Source organism: Barbus barbus, assembly GCF_936440315.1.
Source record: "Barbus barbus genome assembly, chromosome: 18".
Lineage (NCBI taxonomy): Eukaryota > Metazoa > Chordata > Actinopteri > Cypriniformes > Cyprinidae > Barbus > Barbus barbus.
The window spans coordinates 25,106,452-25,125,667 of NC_136746.1; the positions used below are offsets into that span (position 1 = coordinate 25,106,452).

At 37.0% G+C, this 19,216-nt stretch overlaps 1 protein-coding gene across 1 annotated transcript in view; it reads right to left on the minus strand.

Moving 5' to 3' along the window:
- LOC306884212 (protocadherin-15-like) overlaps positions 1-19,216 on the minus strand; it is a gene marked incomplete at both ends in the record, with an annotated part of 179,630 nt that overhangs the window by 138,453 nt on the left and 21,961 nt on the right. The window contains 3 exons of the mRNA XM_079439931.1: positions 43-203; positions 18,828-18,893; positions 19,111-19,125. Coding sequence (XP_079296057.1) covers positions 43-203; positions 18,828-18,893; positions 19,111-19,125 — 242 coding nt within the window. The remainder of the gene's footprint in view (positions 1-42; positions 204-18,827; positions 18,894-19,110; positions 19,126-19,216) is intronic.

Below are 19,216 nucleotides of genomic sequence, written 5' to 3' on the forward strand. Positions count from 1 at the left end.
AATAAGTTATTTCTGACAGAATGTGCGTGTTTGTTGACTCACGTCTCGATCCAGCACTCGTCCGGTGCTGTTGAGATACAGTCTCTGCAGCGCAGGGTCAAGGATAACCCAGTAATCATAGTTGTCCAGCAGTGTCAAGGAGATGGTTCTATCTGGATCCTGAGCACGACCGTTGATCTGCATGTTTTCCACAAGAACGGTACCTGACGGAAAAGAAATTAGGTTTCAAGGTGCATGATGGGAGATTGACCACCCCATATAATATAAAAGTTCAAGTAATAAATATGCATAATAATAATGATGATTTCCCCATGAATAAATAATAGTTGTAAATCCTCATTCTGTACAGATTCATTAGCGTCCTCACTTGGCTCAAAAATATCTGTGTATGAGAAGCTGATTATGTAAGAATGTGAAGGTCATAATTTCAGCATGTGTTAATGTATGGTTGGCTGAGTTCTCGCCTCTCCTCCAAGATAATTACACTTCATTTTATGCTTCAATGTGTTACAAATTATTTAAACTCCTTTTGAATCCCTGCAGAAAAACACAAAATAATAAGTCCTCACAGAGCACGAATCCCCATCCGGTGCTATTCAATTAACGTTCCTTGAGGTCCAGGCTCTGCATTTCCCTCCCAACAAAAGTCTGGACAATCATAACAACTATGTTTTTAAATAAAATTAATATTCCTAAAATTTGCTTTTTCACTGGAATGGATAACAATATTTAAGAGCCATTATTTGAGAGAACGTCTCGGTTACGTATGTAACCCTCGTTCCCTGAAGGAGGGAACGGAGATGTCACGTCGGATGACCGACGAAATTGGGATCTCGCCAGAGAGACCAATCCACTTCGAGTGTAACTAAACAAGCCAATGGACATTGGCATGCGATCATTGCATCCAGCTGCCACTGATCACAGCGTGAGTATAAGAGGCAGCAGGTGCACCGCATTGATTCATGCTTTCACTGAGGAGCCGAGCCGGTGACCCGGCAGCTCAGCGGTGGTACAGCGACTGTGGCGACAGGACGTGACGTCTCCGTTCCCTCCTTCAGGGAACGAGAGTTACATACGTAACCGAGACGTTCCATTTCAGTTCAACGAAATTGCGATCCCTACCAAAGCGCCACAGAAGCTGCCCCTTCCAGTGCCCTGTGTAGGCCTCCTGATCCTTCCTATAAGGCAGACGATAGGACTGGGCTCTACACAGAAAAGGTCAACTACTGTTGTTCATTGAGCAACCCAACAGTAGGACTTGGATAACACTGGGAAGCATGCTCTTCCGCTTGGAAGAGGCACACTGCGGAGTCACCTCTTCCCAGAGGGGGTTAAGTGACATTTAGACATGTTAAGTAACCCCGTAGGGCCCTATAGCACATGGAAGTCTCTGAGATGGCTTAGGCTGCATCATTAGAGATGGCAGAGCGTGGTCTGCCAGGGGAAACACAGCTCTAATAAGTATACCGTGGGATACACATATGGGATCCCGACAGGGTCTCTCATATGGGCACTAGCCTCATACCAGATTTCAAGAATTCATTGGCTGAAAGGCCTGGAGTGCTGGAGGACTCGACAGGGTTTGCCTGGTTAAGGAACTCTCTGGAGAATTAGGCGTAAGGATGCCGCAAGCTGACTCTGAGACGGGCCTCTCAGTGCCACTACCCGTTAGAGGTGAGAACACAGGAGGAAACCGGTCCGACACGTGGGCTTTAAAACCTAGCGAACGTGTTGGGAGTCGCTCAACCCGCAGCTCTACAGATGTCTGCTAGCGAGGCACCACGAGCCAGCGCCCAGGACGATGCGACACCCCTAGTGGAGTGAGCACGCAACCTGAGCGGGCAGGGCACACCTTGTGCTTCATAGGCCAAGGTGATGGCATCCACTATCCAGTGGGCCATCCTCTGCTTGGAGACAGCCTTCCCCTTCTGCTGTCCTCCGTAACAGACAAAGAGCTGTTCTGAGGTCCTGAAGCTCTGAGTTCTATCCACGTACTGTCGCAGTGCGCGTACTGGACAGAGCAAAGCTAGGGCTGGGTCTGCCTCCTCCAGGGGCAGCGCTTGCAAGTTCATTACCTGGTCCCTGAAGGGAGTGGTAGGAACCTTGGGCACATAGCTGGGCCAGGGCCTCAGTGTTGCACTGTAGTCAGCCGGGCCAAACTCAAGGCACGTTTCGTCAACCGCTCAGCTCCAAAGCGAAAGGATGAATTAATGCGGTGCACCTGCTGCCTCTTATACTCGCGCTGTGATCAGCGGCAGCTGGATGCCATGATCGCATACCAATGTCCATTGGCTCGTTTAGTTACACTCGAAGTGGATTGGTCTCTCTGGCGAGATCCCAATTTCGTCGGTCATCCGACGTGGCTCGGAGTAATCGACTGAAAGGGAACATTCACCTGAGAGCCAGCTTAATCTAAGATTTCTAAGGGGACTAATAGGAAAGACTGGGGCTTAAGCACCCTTAAATAAAACCTGGAATCACCTATGATTCCTTATAAATGTTCAGGCTGGCAGCAGCATGCCCTTGCAAAAAGAAAGAAATAAGGAATCCTGAAAGTAGTCGAACTTGTCTCTCCAAGCATATATCCTGTACAGCATAAAAACACTAAACTGATCTCTTCGCTAAAACAAATGCATTACACTTGAAATGCTGAAACTTTGCCATCTAGCAGCTATTAAAACAGCTATTGAAACTGTGTAAATGCACCAAAATAGTAAAGATATAAACAACCATTTTAATAGATAAAATATTCCATGCAAGGGCTTCCAGGAACATGACCGTTTATGCAAATAAATCCCTAAACATTATAGTTTCATAGAGTTTTTGATTTACTGAAATTGACTGTCTGAAATGATTTCTAAATAAGTTAATCCATTTTAATTAAAAATAGAATTTATTATTGTATTTTATTACAACATACATCTTAAACACACATTAAAGGGATAGTCCACCCAAAAATGACATTTCTGTCATCATTTGTTCATCCTCAAGTTATTACAAACATGTATGCATTTCTTTGCTCTGTTGAGTCCAAAAGAAGACGTTCTAAAGAATGTTGCTAACCAAACACGTGATGGTAGCCATTGAGTTCCATAGTATGGGAAATAAAAATACTATAGTATTCAATGGACACTGGCAACTGTTTGATTACCAACACTTTTCAAAATATCTACTTTTGTGTTTAATAGAAGAAATAAACTTGTATATGTTTGTAACAACTTGAGGGGGAGTAAATGATGACAGAAATTAAATTTTGTGGTGAACTATTTCAAATCACATCAATACATCAGAAACACTAATAAACTGCCTAGTATTCCAATACTCTTCTCAAATCACAGCATGAAGTGCAACCAAACCATTGTTTTGCAGTTTCTATTAGTTTATTAAAACACTTTTCCATCAAGCAAGATTTGACCTTGTGGCCTCTCGTGCTGAAAAGAAGACTATTCCTCAGAGCCACAAAATCTCACATTCACGTAGGGGGCTTGACTCCTTTTAAGACTGAGATCCAAGAATCGCCCCTGGCACAAACAAAAGTTTTCATCCAGAACTAGATTTCAGAAAGCTGGTCAGATTCTTTTCTCAGAACTCCTGTGTACATTCACAACAACACTGAGCACTTTTCACATCCCATTAAACTCTTGATGTTCTTGTCCATTTAGAGTACCAACATGTAGGCCTATAACTTTTAACCTAATTGCAGCCATCATTTGTTTTTGTTTTTCTGAAGTGTATTAACTGTTAGCGTTGGATTATACAGTACAAGACAGTTCAAGACGCATGCAATTATGAATATAAAGCATTTAAACATTAAAATAGATGTTTTAAATGATGTTTCTTCATAACCACAGATATGGAGAAATTTAGCAATGGGTGCTGTCAGAATGAGAGTCCAAACAGCTGATAAAATCATCACAATAATCCACAAGTAATCCAAATATCAGGTGTTTGGGCTCTCCTTCTGACGGCACCCATTCACTGCAGAGGATCCAGGTAAGCTACGTTTCTCCAAATGTGTTCTGATTAAGTAACAAACTCATCCACATCTTGGATGGCCTAAGGGTGAGTAAATTTTCAGCCAATTGACATTTTTAGTAAACAATCTTTCTTGTTGCAACTGCATTTAGTGATGCTAGTGGAGCCGAAAGTATACACCTTAGCTTTAAGTTAGTTGGCTTGCAGCCCAGATCCCTGAGAAACTCAGGCCTAACAGACATCCAGTGACATCAGACATAGACAGACTCAGAGGCCCTGATGTTTGCCTCCAATATTACCTGAAAGGAAATCCATGACCTGAGCCAAAGCATCCTTTAGCATGTGAGCCGAGCAAAAACACATCAGCCGCGAGTGAGGGCAGATGCAAGAATCTCTGAGTAAACAGCATCTCAGTACCTCGAGCGAGGGGTCACAACACGCCTGCTGTCCGTCAAAGTCACAGGAAACCCATCCAACAGGGCTAATATCAGCCATTAGAGTGGTTAGGAATATAGAATGGCGTTAATATATGGCTCCTGTTGGATTATTTTTAATACCGTTGGATTTGTCATGGAGAAAAACACATGGATGAAACTGTACAGAAATTTGGAGGAAAATGGCTCCTTTGATTCACGTCTACACACTGGAGAAAATCAAATGCTATTAAGAGGGATCTCACACCAGGCACGGCGGAGACTCGAGAGAATGGCATACACACACACATACACTAAACACACCAAATCCAAGGCAGCTTCTCAGAAACCTTTTCACACCCATAACCAGGTGTGAGCTTGTGCTTCGTTGCACATGTGCAGATTTTCCACATCTATTCCTGAACAACCCGGCGAACAGCATCATTAGTGGTGTTTGCTGAAGCAAAATTACTATTATCCCAAATTTAGCGCATAACCATTTATGCTAAAGACATGAATGAAACCTCAAATCCTGCGGCCTGCTGAGAGAGGTGTGCTATTACCTTGGTAAGTGATTGGACTTTGGACAATTTTGGATAACAGGTGAAGAGCCCATATACTTATACTGTACAGTATATTGAAAGAGAGACTCAGAATTTCAAACTAATGCTTATATACTGTATATATATATATTTTTTTTTTTTGGATGTGTGGCCAAGTATGGTGATTGGTGACCCATACTCAGAATTTGTGCTCTGCATTTAACCCATCCAATTGCACACACACAGTAGTGAACACACACACACACACACACACACACCGTGAACACAGGCCCGGAGCAGTGGGCAGCCATATTGTTGGGGCGCCCTGGGAGCAGCTGGGGGTTCGGTGCCCCCAGCCGGTTTAGGCAGGTTTAAGCATGACTGAGACCCCAGCAAAAGATTTTTAGGGACAAGACTCACTCACATTTTTTTTCAGAAATGATTATTCTCTGCCAACTCATTTGATGTGCTTTCCACCAGCCAAAGAAGTTTGTGCCAATCAGTTTTAAAATGGAAAAACGCAAGACGGGACACAGTTGTTGTTTGACAGGGAAAGCAGGTGCAATTTAAACTGAAGGAAGTGGATGCTCATTTGAATGCAGAAATGAGCTGTCATCCTCCTGTTGTGTGTGTGTGTGATTGTATTGTGTTCAGACGCCTCATGAGGCAGAGCTCTATTAAAGGAGACCTGAAGCCTGTGTGTGTGAACTGCAGGAAGGATATGAAATCCAGCAGAATCGATTGGGAGAGAAATCGAATTTGATGTGAAAATCCTAGAACATGACGGTACCCTATTGATGAAAATCTTTGTTCTTCATCTGCTTCTGCAGAAGAGTCCTACTGTCACAAAATCATGACAGCATGGGGTTGTGTAACTGGCTTTAGCTTTCAATCACAGGACAACTGCAAGCAATCAGATACCTCTCCATCATAAAGCACACAAATTTGATTATATTCAAGCAACACTGTAAGACTCCCCAAAGAAAAAAAAAGATCAAGTGGTTCTCTTGTTGTTTCTCTAGAAAGCAATGACCTCAAAGAGACTTTCGCTTAAGGAAACAGTTCCTCGTCTTCAAACTGTGTCCTCATTTATTTACCCTCGTTTAGTTACAAACCCAAATCACTTTCTTTTTACTGTCAAACATAAAAATCTGATGAAATTAGAAAGAATTATGCAGCAATTTATACTGTTAGGCTGAAACAAAAGTATCACAGAAGTCACAAATTGTGTCATAAAATCAGCTTAGATTGGTCAGATCTTAATGAATATTAATCTCTATTTGATACTTCAATGAAACATTATTGAGAGCCTTAGGACTCATGAACTTGAAAAAAGCAACCACTGAACAATAAAAGCAGTCATGAAAGTAGTCACGTGACAGTATTTATGACAATCAAGCAATTGTATGTTTTTTTTTGTTATAAAAATTATGCTTTTTTTATTTTACTTTAAATGTATAAATCATGTTAGTTTTTAAAGGTATATTGAACTTTTAAACTATTATTATTATAAACCAAAAGTGCACAAATGGTTTAAGGTTAGGTTTTATATATATATATATATATATATATATATATATATATATATATCAAAGCCTGTCTGATTGCAGTAACACATCTCAGTGTAAACTTAAATATTTATTATAACGTTCTTCCAAAGCCAAATATCTGAGCTATACTATTCACATTCATTTTATGGCTCTATACTTTAAGTATATTGGCATCTATTTTCATTTCTCATTTACATTTATTTTCAATTTGTCAATGAATCTTAGAAGTAGAAATTTTTAGAAGAAACACACAGTCTCAGAAAAAGTTGGTACTTCAGTATAACAGAACAGAGAGCCTTATTAAGTCTCCTGAGCTCAAGAAGAGTAACTTATGGGCAATAAACTGTTCCTTTGGGTCATGATGAGTGGTCATAGTGCCTTTCTATCCAAACTCACACACAGTCTGCAGTAGGTAGTCTAACCTCTAACCTCTAAATCCATCATTCTATAAGACCTCTGAGATCTTCTGCAAGTCATTACACGGCTGCAGACATTGGGCTTTAAGACTTCTCCTCCTCTCTTACACACACAATGATGTGTGACTTCCTCCGTAAAGTCCCAGAGTTAAATACATCAGGAGAGGGTAATCTTATTTTGAAGTGTAAAGCTCTTTTGGGAGTTGTATGGTGGCGTTTCCTCAGACCCCTAGAGGACCTGGGGCTCATTCAAGAGTGATGCTCCCTTACCGCCTGTGTGCAGGGGACTAGAGAAAGTGGAAAACCTTTACTGAAGTTTTGTACCACAGTTTCAACATTTATGTTGAAGCGGGCAATGGAATAGCACCAACAATGTATGTAGAAATAACAAAGGAATAGCCCATGCCAGTCCAAGAAACAGCTTTTGAGTCAACTGTCCAATTACTTATGAAAAAAAAGAAGAAAAAAAAAAGGGGGGGGGGGGGGGGGTAAATATTAAAGAGCTCTAATTCCTAATTCCTTACCCTTTCCTCCAATTGTAATGACAATACCATCAAATTAAAACTCAGAGTGTAAACTCTAAGCCCGTATTCATTATACAACTGTAACTTGAATATGTTTTGGTCACCTGCTAAAATAATAAAAATTGTGCCTGGGTCCAAATATATATGGACCTAACTGTATATATATATATTACAGCCTGAATTCTGGAAATGTTGGGACTTTTTTTAAAATTTGAATAAAATTTAAACTAAAAGAATTTCAAATCACATGAGCCAATATTTTATTCACAATATAACATAGATATAACAAATGCTTAAACTGAGAAATTTTACAATTTTATGCACAAAATGAACTCATTTCAAATTTGATGCCTGATACAGGTCTCAAAATAGTTGGGACGGGGGCATGCTTACCATGGTGTAGCATCTACTCTTCTTTTCAAAACAGTTTGAAGACATCTGGGCATCGAGGTTATGAGTTTTGGTGTTGGAATTTTGTCCCATTCTTGCCTGATATAGGTTTCCAGCTGCTGAAGAGTTCGTGGTCGTCTTTGACGTATTTTTTGTTTAATGAAGCGCCAAATGTTCTCATTTATAATACGCATTTATAAATTAAATTAGTTCTGTTTACTGAAAACAAAATGTTAAAATATGGGCAGTTTTCTAAAAAAAAAAAAAAAATGTTATAAATATTATAGAATATTATGAGAATGAACATAAGAATGAACCATGGGGAATAATGGAAATAAAAATAATAATTTAGTAACACATAATGGTGATGACAGGGAAAATGTATATAAACATCATGAAAATAAATGAAAATGACAATCCAAATGGCTTAATTTTTTTTTTCTTTGTGAAAAATACAATTTCTTATTTTTTTCTTTTGATCTTTGGGGGTAAACTATAATCTCACATGTTTTCACGTCTCATTCAATTACTATTCAATTAGTATTAGGATGAAACCTATTTTGTAATGAAATAAAGTCACCTGGGGGGGGGGGGGGGGGCAGTTAGAGAGAGATATTTTTGCGAAAGGTCTTGGTCGCTTTGTTGTGTATCCTCTGTCATGTGACATTAGAAAACCTGACCCCCGCTGTCACACTGACCTATTAATAAGAGAGACTGATTACTGTCATTACCATAACATGGTGTGTGTATGAATAATCAGACCGCAGGAACAGACTTTTCCCTTGAAGCTCCTGGAAGAGTTTCCTCCTCAGAACTGCAAGCATCAACATCTTGAACTCAACATGATGAGATTTCACCTTCGGAATTACACAAAAGAGCGATTTGTGGATAAGATATTAATCGCTGTTTTCACGAGTGTAAAACGCTGCCAAGCTGCCGTGAACAGCTGTGTGGACTCATGTGCCAGCCTCCGTGTGGCTTTCACATCATGATTTGGTTAAAGTCATCCTGCTTCCAATTATCAGCTAAATGTCAGAGTCACACCATCCATTCACAGAGAAGAAGACAAAATCGCAAAAGCAGAACAGACTGGGTGTGATGGATTTAGGTGAGGGTCTGTGAGGAAAGCCACGGTCAACAAGTGCAAGAAAAGCAGCAAAACGTGACACCTTCTGAAGTCCAGAGAGATTGATATACTGTAGTTTGCCTTGGAATATTAAGTAAACCACGGCTCTGTTCCAAAACCTAGTGAACTGCCATGCTGCTGCCTAATGCCTATATAGGCAGCTAGCTAAGATGGAAAGTAACTGATTTGGAAAAGTTCATTAGCAGCAACTATGACCTGACTCAAAATGATTTCAACAGATTTTAAAAAAACAGATAAAACAGTAATATTGTGAAATATTACTACAATTTAAAATAACAGTTTTTCTATTTCTAAAATATAATTTATTCCTATAATTTATTTATTTATTTTTTATTACTCTAGTCTTCAGTGTCACATTATTATTTAGATAATTCTAAAATGCTAATTTGGTGTTAAAAAAAACCTTTATTGCTATTAATGTTGAAAAACAATGTGGCTTAATTTTGTTAAAAGCATGATACACTACCATTCAAAAGTTTGGTTTAAGTAAAAGGAAAAGAAATTAACACTTGGATGCATTTAAATTTCAGTAAAAACGTACAATACTAAAAAAAATTAATAAATGCTGTTCTTTTGAATTTTCTATTCATATTTCTATTCATCCTTTTCTATCAAAAGAAGAAAAAAAATACGGTTTCCATAAAAACATCAAGCCGCAAAAGTGTTTTCAACATGAATAATAACAATACACATTATTAATTCATAATTTAGCATCAATAATTATTGATAATAACTGAGCAACAAATCAGTATATTAGAATGATTTCTGAAGGATCATGTGACACTGAAGACTGGAATAATGAGGCTGAAAATTCAGCTTTAACATTTTAAAATATATTCCAAAAAATAAAAGTTATATTAGATTGTAATAATATTTCACAATATTATTGTTTTTACTGTATCAAATAAATCCAGTCTTTGTGAGCATACAATTTTTTTTCAAAAACATTATAAAATTGTAATTATTAAAAACGTTTGGCCTGTGGTGTATACAAAACACAGTACAGATAATGTTATAAAAATAATACATATTTAATTATTTATTTTATTATTATTTTCTCCGTGCCTTATGGGATTTCCTTTTTCATGAAGGACACATGTAATGCTGCCTTCTTAGGATATCTTAGAAGTCATCATAATTATGTTGCCTACATTCAGGAACAGCACTGGCGTTGAGGAAGCCATGATACCTACATAGGCAGCTCACTAGATTCTGGAACACAGCCATGAACATGAATGGTTTTTACAAGCCAAATAAGTAGCTACTCAATCAGCTGATGGATGGAGTTCTCAGTGTGATTGAGTGGAGCTTGTTTTTCATTTGTTTTTGGGAGACGTTTTTAATTTTGGGAGGTTGTGCAGGTCTAATAAGAGGATGATTAGAGAGGACGGGACGAATCAGTCAGACCCGAGACACTTTAATGAAAGTAAAGATCTACAGCACAGGCCAATATCTACCGCTCACTGAGGAGGAGACCCAGGAAAAACAATTGCTGTGTTCAACAACGAGGAATGCATTACGTATCAGTGACTAAATTGTTATCGGCCAGTATTAGAATTACTTAAATTATCATGTGTGTGATAAGGCCCATATTTCATTCAGATAATATCATAAATCACATTACGGCTTATTATGTGGCTAAATGCAATACTTTGCCATCCCAGGAACAAATTACATTTTTAAACATTCAAATAGAAACAGTTCTCTTCAATTTTATATCATATCAATATTCAACTTAAGATTACATTAGTTTAAAATTGTCTTGCATTGCATTTTATATTGGACATTTAGTATGAAATAAAAACAACAACAAACAAAATAGCTATTAATAGATTCATAATACCTGGATGGGGCAAAATATCTAAATCTGTTCATACCTAATAATAAAAATACACAGATACAGATGCAAATACAGTGTCGCTTATATATTTAGATGTGATTTGTTCAGAAGTGAGATTGGGTTTCATTTGTAACAAAGAGATATTCAAGAATCTAGAACTCCTGAAATAAACTTGTGAGAATAAAGAGGAACGGAAATAACAACAGAGCAGGAGGAGAGAGATGTTGTCCTGCCAGCAGAGAGATAGCAATCAGGCCTTCATCCAGGACCTGGCAGGGGCCACTGAAGACACACACACACACACACACACAGAGGAGAGATTTAGACAGTCTCTTACAAAAAGTGGCTGTAAAAGTGTTGTGCTTTAAAACTTCACTTTGATCTTAAAATCCCCCTGAATACACAATACCACTAAAAAGAGCCAATCATGATTAGTAATTCTCTGCTTTCCTCAAACTGTACAGCAGGGCACTAGCAGCACCAAAGTCATGGGGTTGATTCCCAGGGGAACCAAAAATGATAAAATGTAAATTTGCACCTTGAATGGAATGTACAGTAAGTCACTAAAAGCATCCGCCAAATACATACATGTAAATGTAAATCTAACAAAAATAAAATAAATTTAAAAAGTCACAGCAAGTCAAACGAGTGGCCTTTTGATTTTTATTTATGGCTTTTTAATTAATTCTGCAATGCAACTTATTTCTAAATGAAACATGATATTAAATCCAAGTATAGGTTGTCTTTTTTATCAACCAGGAACAAACTGGATCATGAAAAGTGGACATTTACATATAGTACCTAAATGAGATTTTGATGAGACTTTTTTTAAATGAGCTTTTAATTATTTATAAAGCCATCCTGGGGATGTTGCCATCATATCCTTGCTGCTATATACAACAGAAAATTGTTGAAAAATATTTCCTTCGTTCACAAAATTGTTATACTCTCTCTGTTCCTTTTGTTCGATCTGAACTATAAGAAAGCTTTTATGCATGCAGTTCCGACTGACTGGAATCTTCTTCAATCGACAGTTATTCAGCAAATGGAAGATGACTCAATGATATGTAATTGTTTTCAGTGTTTTTAGTTTGTTGTGTAAATCTGTGATGAAACTGATTGCATTGCTGCCCATTTTGGCCAGGATTAAAAATCCTGGGGTGTTACATTTCACTGGAGTGTTCATGTGAAATAGATTTTTAATCTCAGATAGTCTTTTATGGTTAAATAAAGGTTAAATAAAAATAAAAACACCTAAATAGCCATATCGGGTAACATTATCTATAACTTCAGCAGCGGTCATGGACAGTCATCTCAGACGTGGAGCAAATTATATTTTGATTGAAGATTATAAAGACATTTATTATTTGCAATAATGTGCACTAATGAATCACTCTAACATCATACAGTAAATAGGAACAATTTTGATTTCATGTTGATTTTAAGTGCGATTCCAAATCATATAAAGTACATGCTCAGTGTTGCATGGCACTGCAAAACTATCACCCAAATCATATTTACTTTAATATTAAACATTACTATCTTTATAATTCATTTTAAGAGTTTCCAGTACTGATTCTATAATCTATATATTAATTTAAATATATTTTGATATAGCACACTTGAATGTGTTATAACTGTGTTTTGCAGGGCATTCCAAACAAACAAATTTCACCAAGTGAAGTGAACTACAAATATCCCCTAATGGGTGTGTAGGCAGCAGTGAACAACAGTGAACATCCAGCTGACACAGCTGACACACACAGCGTCCCAATGACCAGAAATAGCATTTGGATACTAATGCAGGTCTGCAGTTCACAGAGATGAAGCTAAACGAATATCCACCATCAATTCACATTAGCAGTGCTGACAGAGAGACAGACATAAAACCAGAAACAGATTAAGGCTGTGGTTGGAATGGAATACAAGAATATTCCATTGAAATAAAGAATAGCATGCAAAATAAGATATATGCAACAATAAATGTTCAAAGAGTAAAATACATGGTTGACAAGGCCTCATCACGTTTAATGTCCTAAAATGCAAAAATAAGTAAACATTTCCTCAATTTTAAATATGCAATTATTTATTCTATAAACTCACAGTTACACTCACTCGACTGATTAAAATGAGTGAGCTGCATCTTCGCATATTACTGTGTGTATATAACGTAGAATGTGTACTACATACTGTGTATAATGTGTATCGGTAACTGTATGTCTGTCTAATAGTACACTGTGTGTACTGAGTATATGTATGTGTATATTACACATTGTCATCTGCATAAGTCTGTACGTATGTATGGTAATGTCTATATGTAAATTGTTTCTGCACTGTCTGGAGCACGCTCTCAAGAATTTCACTCACGAAGGCACATGTGCTGTGGTGATGTGACAATAAAAGTGATTTGATTTGATTTGATTTTTGATTTAAAATATTGTGTGATGACTGTTTCTGTCCACAGTCTTCCTAAAATTTCATCCAAAAAAACAAAAAACAAACTACTTTTATATACCAGCATTTGCCCTGGTAAATGTGTTCGCTATGAAGAGTAACTCTCATGTGAAATTTCAAATCTCCAGCTCAAACAGGGTAATGTGGCTGATGTTTTCAATTTTGCTAATTTAACCCCTAGTTGCTAGGCAACCATACATCCCGTCCATCCCAAAATTACATAAAATGCAATTAGCCACAGACTCTTCTTGCATGCAAAGTTTGGTGTGTTCATCATAGGGATCAAACATGATAGCTGTTCAAAGCAAGGAAGAATAAAAACAACAGCAGAAGAGCAGCAAAAGCAATCTAAAAGACGCTGGATTTCAAATGAATCAAATAAACAGATTCTTTAAGCACCACAAAACATTTCTCCAGCACTGTAAACACTTCATTTTCATCCATATGATTTTCATAGTATTAATGATGACATACACCTGCAAATATGAGCTAGAACTAAACACTGCTGATGCAATGCAAACAAATAATGAGGATGAGCAAGACTTACTAAGAGTATCATCTCACCACTATATATAGAAAGAACTTACGTTGAGCTCCAGAACATACATATTCCTCAAATAGAGAATGAGATACTAAGCTTAAACACACTGACCCTGCTACCCAAATCCCACTCCCACATATTGAAATAACCATCCAAATAGAGTTCACTAGAGGTCAAGATGGCAGATCTCAACGAGACCACTACTGCTCCTCCGTTGAGAAATGAGACAGACGTTTTAAAGTGTTTTCACACACTTTGAGGTAAATCTAAAAACATTGTTTCACTTGAGAGTAATGTGTAAACAGAACCAGTTGTCCAATTTTGGGGCTGTAAGTGATGTTAACTAACATCTGCAACTGAATTTGACTGCCAGTGTCTTCAAAATCCCGTCCACCAAACCGCACAGGCAGGGTCTTCTGATCCACTAGACAATGCTGCCTTGAAGTCTTTTTTTTGTTGTTGTCTGCAGAGCCTGAGGCTGTCACAGTGACACATCTGATATCTCACAAAATATTGCTTGCCAGAAAAGTTATACATTGATGTTATATGAGAGCAAAGTTGTAATCAAGGAGATGCAATTATTTCATAGCAATCACTCGCCACTGCACATTGTGCTTCCCCCTCCTACTAAACTGTGCTTCAATATTCTTTCAAAATAACAATTGTGGCACAGCTGATACAATGTAATGCAAGTCTGTGAGAAGCAATACAGTTTTTGTAAATAGCATGCGTGGCTTCTTTACTGGAAAAAGTTGATTGTATGGCACTGAAACAGGTTTCATATGTGAATGTGGCTTTGATGTAGTCCCACAGTGCTCAAAACTCTGATACTAAACAAGTGCCTCCCAGGACGATGTGCCATCACTATTTCACAATATGCCTACAAACACTACCAACCCAACAGTGCATAGACAAGTTTCTAGGGATATCCAACTCGCATGAACCGATAAATCAAAGCACTCATGAAATATACATACAAATATACATATGTTTGCACTGCTGATTTCCTTCCAAAATGATGTCACTTCCTGTTGAACTATGGAAATGCCTTTTTTAAAGGTATATTATATGATGGGAAGGGATATTGACGACACATGATAAACCTAAAATATCACTATCAATTAAAACAATACTCCAAAGAAAACACAAATTCAAAAACATCTAGCTAATTAGACAAAAAAAAGGCATCCAAGGACATTACAAACATGACAACATCCACTCAAACCAAAAAGTAAAATTCACTTTCAAAATATTCACTTGATTGTGAAAACTATAATAGAACTGATCATTTTTAACTTAAAAATATTTTATCCAATTATTGAGACCTGTACATGACTGCACAGAATGTGGTTGCTGACTATCTCAAGTCAACTGTTATACATACTGTAGTTTATATGCATGCTTTATTTTGTCCAAAGTGTGTTCCCAGCAAAAGGAAAATTATTTATGCTTTTGCACTGATACCAGTCAAACCCTGATCTAAACTTAAATCGACCAGTAAAGCAGTTCTGAGCTGAGCCCGAACTGAAATCCTTGCCACACAGAGCTGAAGGACCCTGGGGTCACATGGGCTCTAATATTTCAGATGCCTTGAGATATATTTAAAATAGGTCACTTTTGATGACCAGATATAACGTCTATGATGCTGGGATCAAAGTACACCCAGAAGCCCAGGCCAAATGTATTACCACAGCAATTGTGCTCTGATATCAGTCCAAACATACAGAGGCCTTTAATGAAGAGGATGGTCTCTGATACGGGATCTATTTAAGTACCTCTCATATACAGAAGAACACAGACTGTGTAGATCTCAGTGCATGCGAACTGATCCAAAATGTCAAGTGTTTATATAATCTCATACTGACTCTTTTCCTTTTTCCTCCCACAAGCAATTTCTCCCTTGCCCATATAGTCAGTCTTTAACTAGCAGCTCCATCTTCTTTCCGAAATAAGCCAAAACAAGAAACAAGAAATCTTTGTTTTGAATATATCAGGGTCTTTAAGCTACAGTCTAAGCATGAACTCATTGGCTTCTTCTCTTCTACCACACATCATCAAATCTTTGTAAATATGGAGACTAAATTTAACATGTATCAAAACAAGTACTTCAAAAATCCCTTTATGCCATGTACAACATTAACTGAATGTAATTTCAGTTTAAAAATACATCTAAAGGACTTAACAATAAGGATTAAATATTAAACAACACGGATTTGACATATGGTTGTAAATTTGGCTTGTCAGATTGCCAGCCAGGTAAAAGTACACTGACTAAGAAACACAGGGTTTTATCAAAATTGCTATAATGACATGTAATAGCCCTCGTAACATAAATATGTACAGGTAGAAAATGACTTCCTTAATAATACTGGTATAATATCCAGCTATTATTGCTTTCTTTGTTACCACATATCTATTTGTTACCAACAAATATATATATATATATATATATATATATATATATATATATATAGTTAAAAAACATAATATTGTGAAAAAATACTGTGTGTGCAAAATGATTGCAATTTTAGAAAACTGTTTCCTATATAATCTGTTTTAAAATGTAATTTTAAACTTTGATGGTATGTTAATTTGGTCTTAAAAATTAAATTCTTATTATATTGAAAACATTTGTTGTGCTTAATATTTTTTTGGAATCCATGATTCTTTGACAAATAGAAAGTAAAAAAAAACAAAAAAAAAAACAGCATTTATATGATGTAAATGTCTTACTGTCACTTTAGATCAAATTTATTTTTGCTGAATAAAAGTAACTGCATAAAAAAAAAAATGTCATTCCAAATCCCAGATTTTTGGATTAAATAAATAATAATAAATATTAAATAAAACACATCAAAGTTATTTTAAGGTAAAACAATAAAATATACAACATAAAACAAAAATAAAACTTTCAAATTCATTAAAAAAAATTGTTAGAACCAGTGAAAACATTGGAAGGGCAAGAAGAAACCTGCACTGAATCCTTACTGTTGAGCCTTTGTGCATAATGAAATATTGCCAGACATCTGAGCTGATGCAAACAGCTCTTTTTTTAGTCAAACTGGAGGAGGCCTGCAATAAAATATTCACTAAAACAGAATTACCATCACCTGAATAATATGCAGGTAAATGTGTCTGTCTCTTTTGCTTTTTGAATCCCTGCCTCAACACAGTGATACACTTGTTCCTGTTTTGCTTAAGCGGCCCAGAGGGTCCCTTTGGCTGTTTTGCCTCATCACAGTCTGCTAGAGCGAGAAACTAAAAACTAACTAATTATTTAAACACATAAACAGGCTGAGAAAAATATCCATTTAACTGCTCCCTGTTACTTCAACTACATTTCCCAGCAGGCCTCTGCCTCGATGCACTTTCCTGAGTCAACACAGGGATGCTGAACAAACTCTATGACCCACAGAATAGGCAGAGGAAAGGGAGGAAGAGAAAGAGAAGGGAAATGAAGAGAAAAAAGGATGGAAGGAGGAAACAGACAGTAAACTCGCATGGAGTAGCCAACACCTGTCACATCAACAAACAGGCAGTGTTGTCAAACGCTCGGTTGAGCACTACAGCGGTGAGTGGCTCCTTTATAAATGCACGACGCAGTGTAGCATTGCCTGCACGCAGATACTGTATGTGATAAACGGCCCCAGCATGCCTCCAACACAAAAACACCATCTGTGGCTCCAGCAAGAGCACACAAACACAAACACAAACACACGTTTTCAGTTAAGAAAGCAACAGGTCTGCCGAGCTTGCAGAATGACACCAGGGTAGTTTGAGCCTGAACTGAACATCTGAAAATTCACTTTTAAGTTACATTAGATCAATAATTCTAACCTTTTTATCAATTGAGCAAGTTAGCATAGGTAGCCACTGCTGGTAAATGTTGTAACTTCACCATTCAAAAACATCTTTCTCTATTGAGGGCCATTCAAAAGTAGCTGTATATTCTGAAAAAAAAAGCATTTTTTACATTTAAATTGCAAATAATTCATAGCAGATGTTTAACCAGAACCCATTTCTTTTTTGGAAAGCTCTTAAAAGCGTGAAATGGACTTATAATGTTACCTGTCTGCTGCGTTTGACGTCACAGCTCAGGATGATCACTAGTGAAGGGTTTGGGATTGTGGACGTTCTTTTTTTTCTTACAGTTTATGATTTCTCAGGCAAAAATCCATTTGAAAAGTAATAGCACAAGCACAGCTCTCCTCTATATGCTGAAGGATTTTGGGAATCATTCACAACTGGAATGACAGCAAGCACCATTACCATTTACGATTTCATTTCTTGTATGTAACATGATTTTACACACAAAAAAATATATACTACCATTAATTTTTTTAAACGTATTTAAATAATAATAACAATAATATGTTTATTCAACAAGGATGCATTAAATTGATCAAAATTGTAAGAAAAAAAAAATAATAATCTCAAAATTTCAAATAAATGCATCTAACAAATTCAGAAAAATGTTTCATCAGCACAACAGCACAAATGTTTCCAACTCTGATAATAATAAAAAAAATTCTTAAGCAGCAAATCAGCATATTAGAATTACTTTTGATGGATCATGTGACAATGAAGTCTGATAATGTTGCTGAAAATTCAGCTTTGTCATCACAGGAATAAATTACATTTTAAAATATATTAAAATGGAAAACAGTTGTTTTAAATTGTAATAATATTTCACAATATTACAGTTTTTACTGTATTTTTGGTGAAATAAATGCAGCCTTAAATAATAAGAGACTTTTTTCAAAAACATTTCAAAAAATTTAACCAACCCCAAACTTTTGAACGGTAGTGTACATTTTCCCTTAATTTCATATGACAATGACATTTCTATCTCAATCTCAATGAACCCCAAGAGCTTTGTGAACCCCAATTGGGAAATCCTGAATTACACCACAGAAAATTAAATGTACATTATAACAAGCCACCTGCCAAACTTCAGTCAATAGCAGAGCAGACTGCTCACAGGAAGCAGCATGCTTCCGATTCATCATGAGGAGAGAAGGTCAGAGATACTTACCATTTGGACTTTCCTCATCAACGGTGACGATTGTGGCAGGTGGGCCCGACCGTGACAACTTACACTCTGTGTCAGAAACAGAAAGAGAGAAATACAGTCAGACTCAGATCAGCTGTCACCTTCATCACAACACATCATTCATACAGTATCTTATTCACATGAGATTACATCTACATGATGAATGCAGCAGTGGTAAAGGATTTTACTGGGTGAATAAATGGAGTCATAGAATGAGAAGTGAGAAGCCTCTCATGATGTGGTAGAGGAAAGAAAGCAGTCTTACCCTCATAGTGCCAGTCTGAGGGACGTTAGTGTCAGCAGCAGAGAGAAAAGAAAAGAAGAGAAGGAAAGACACATATGAGAAGAAAGACAGACAGAAATAGGAACAC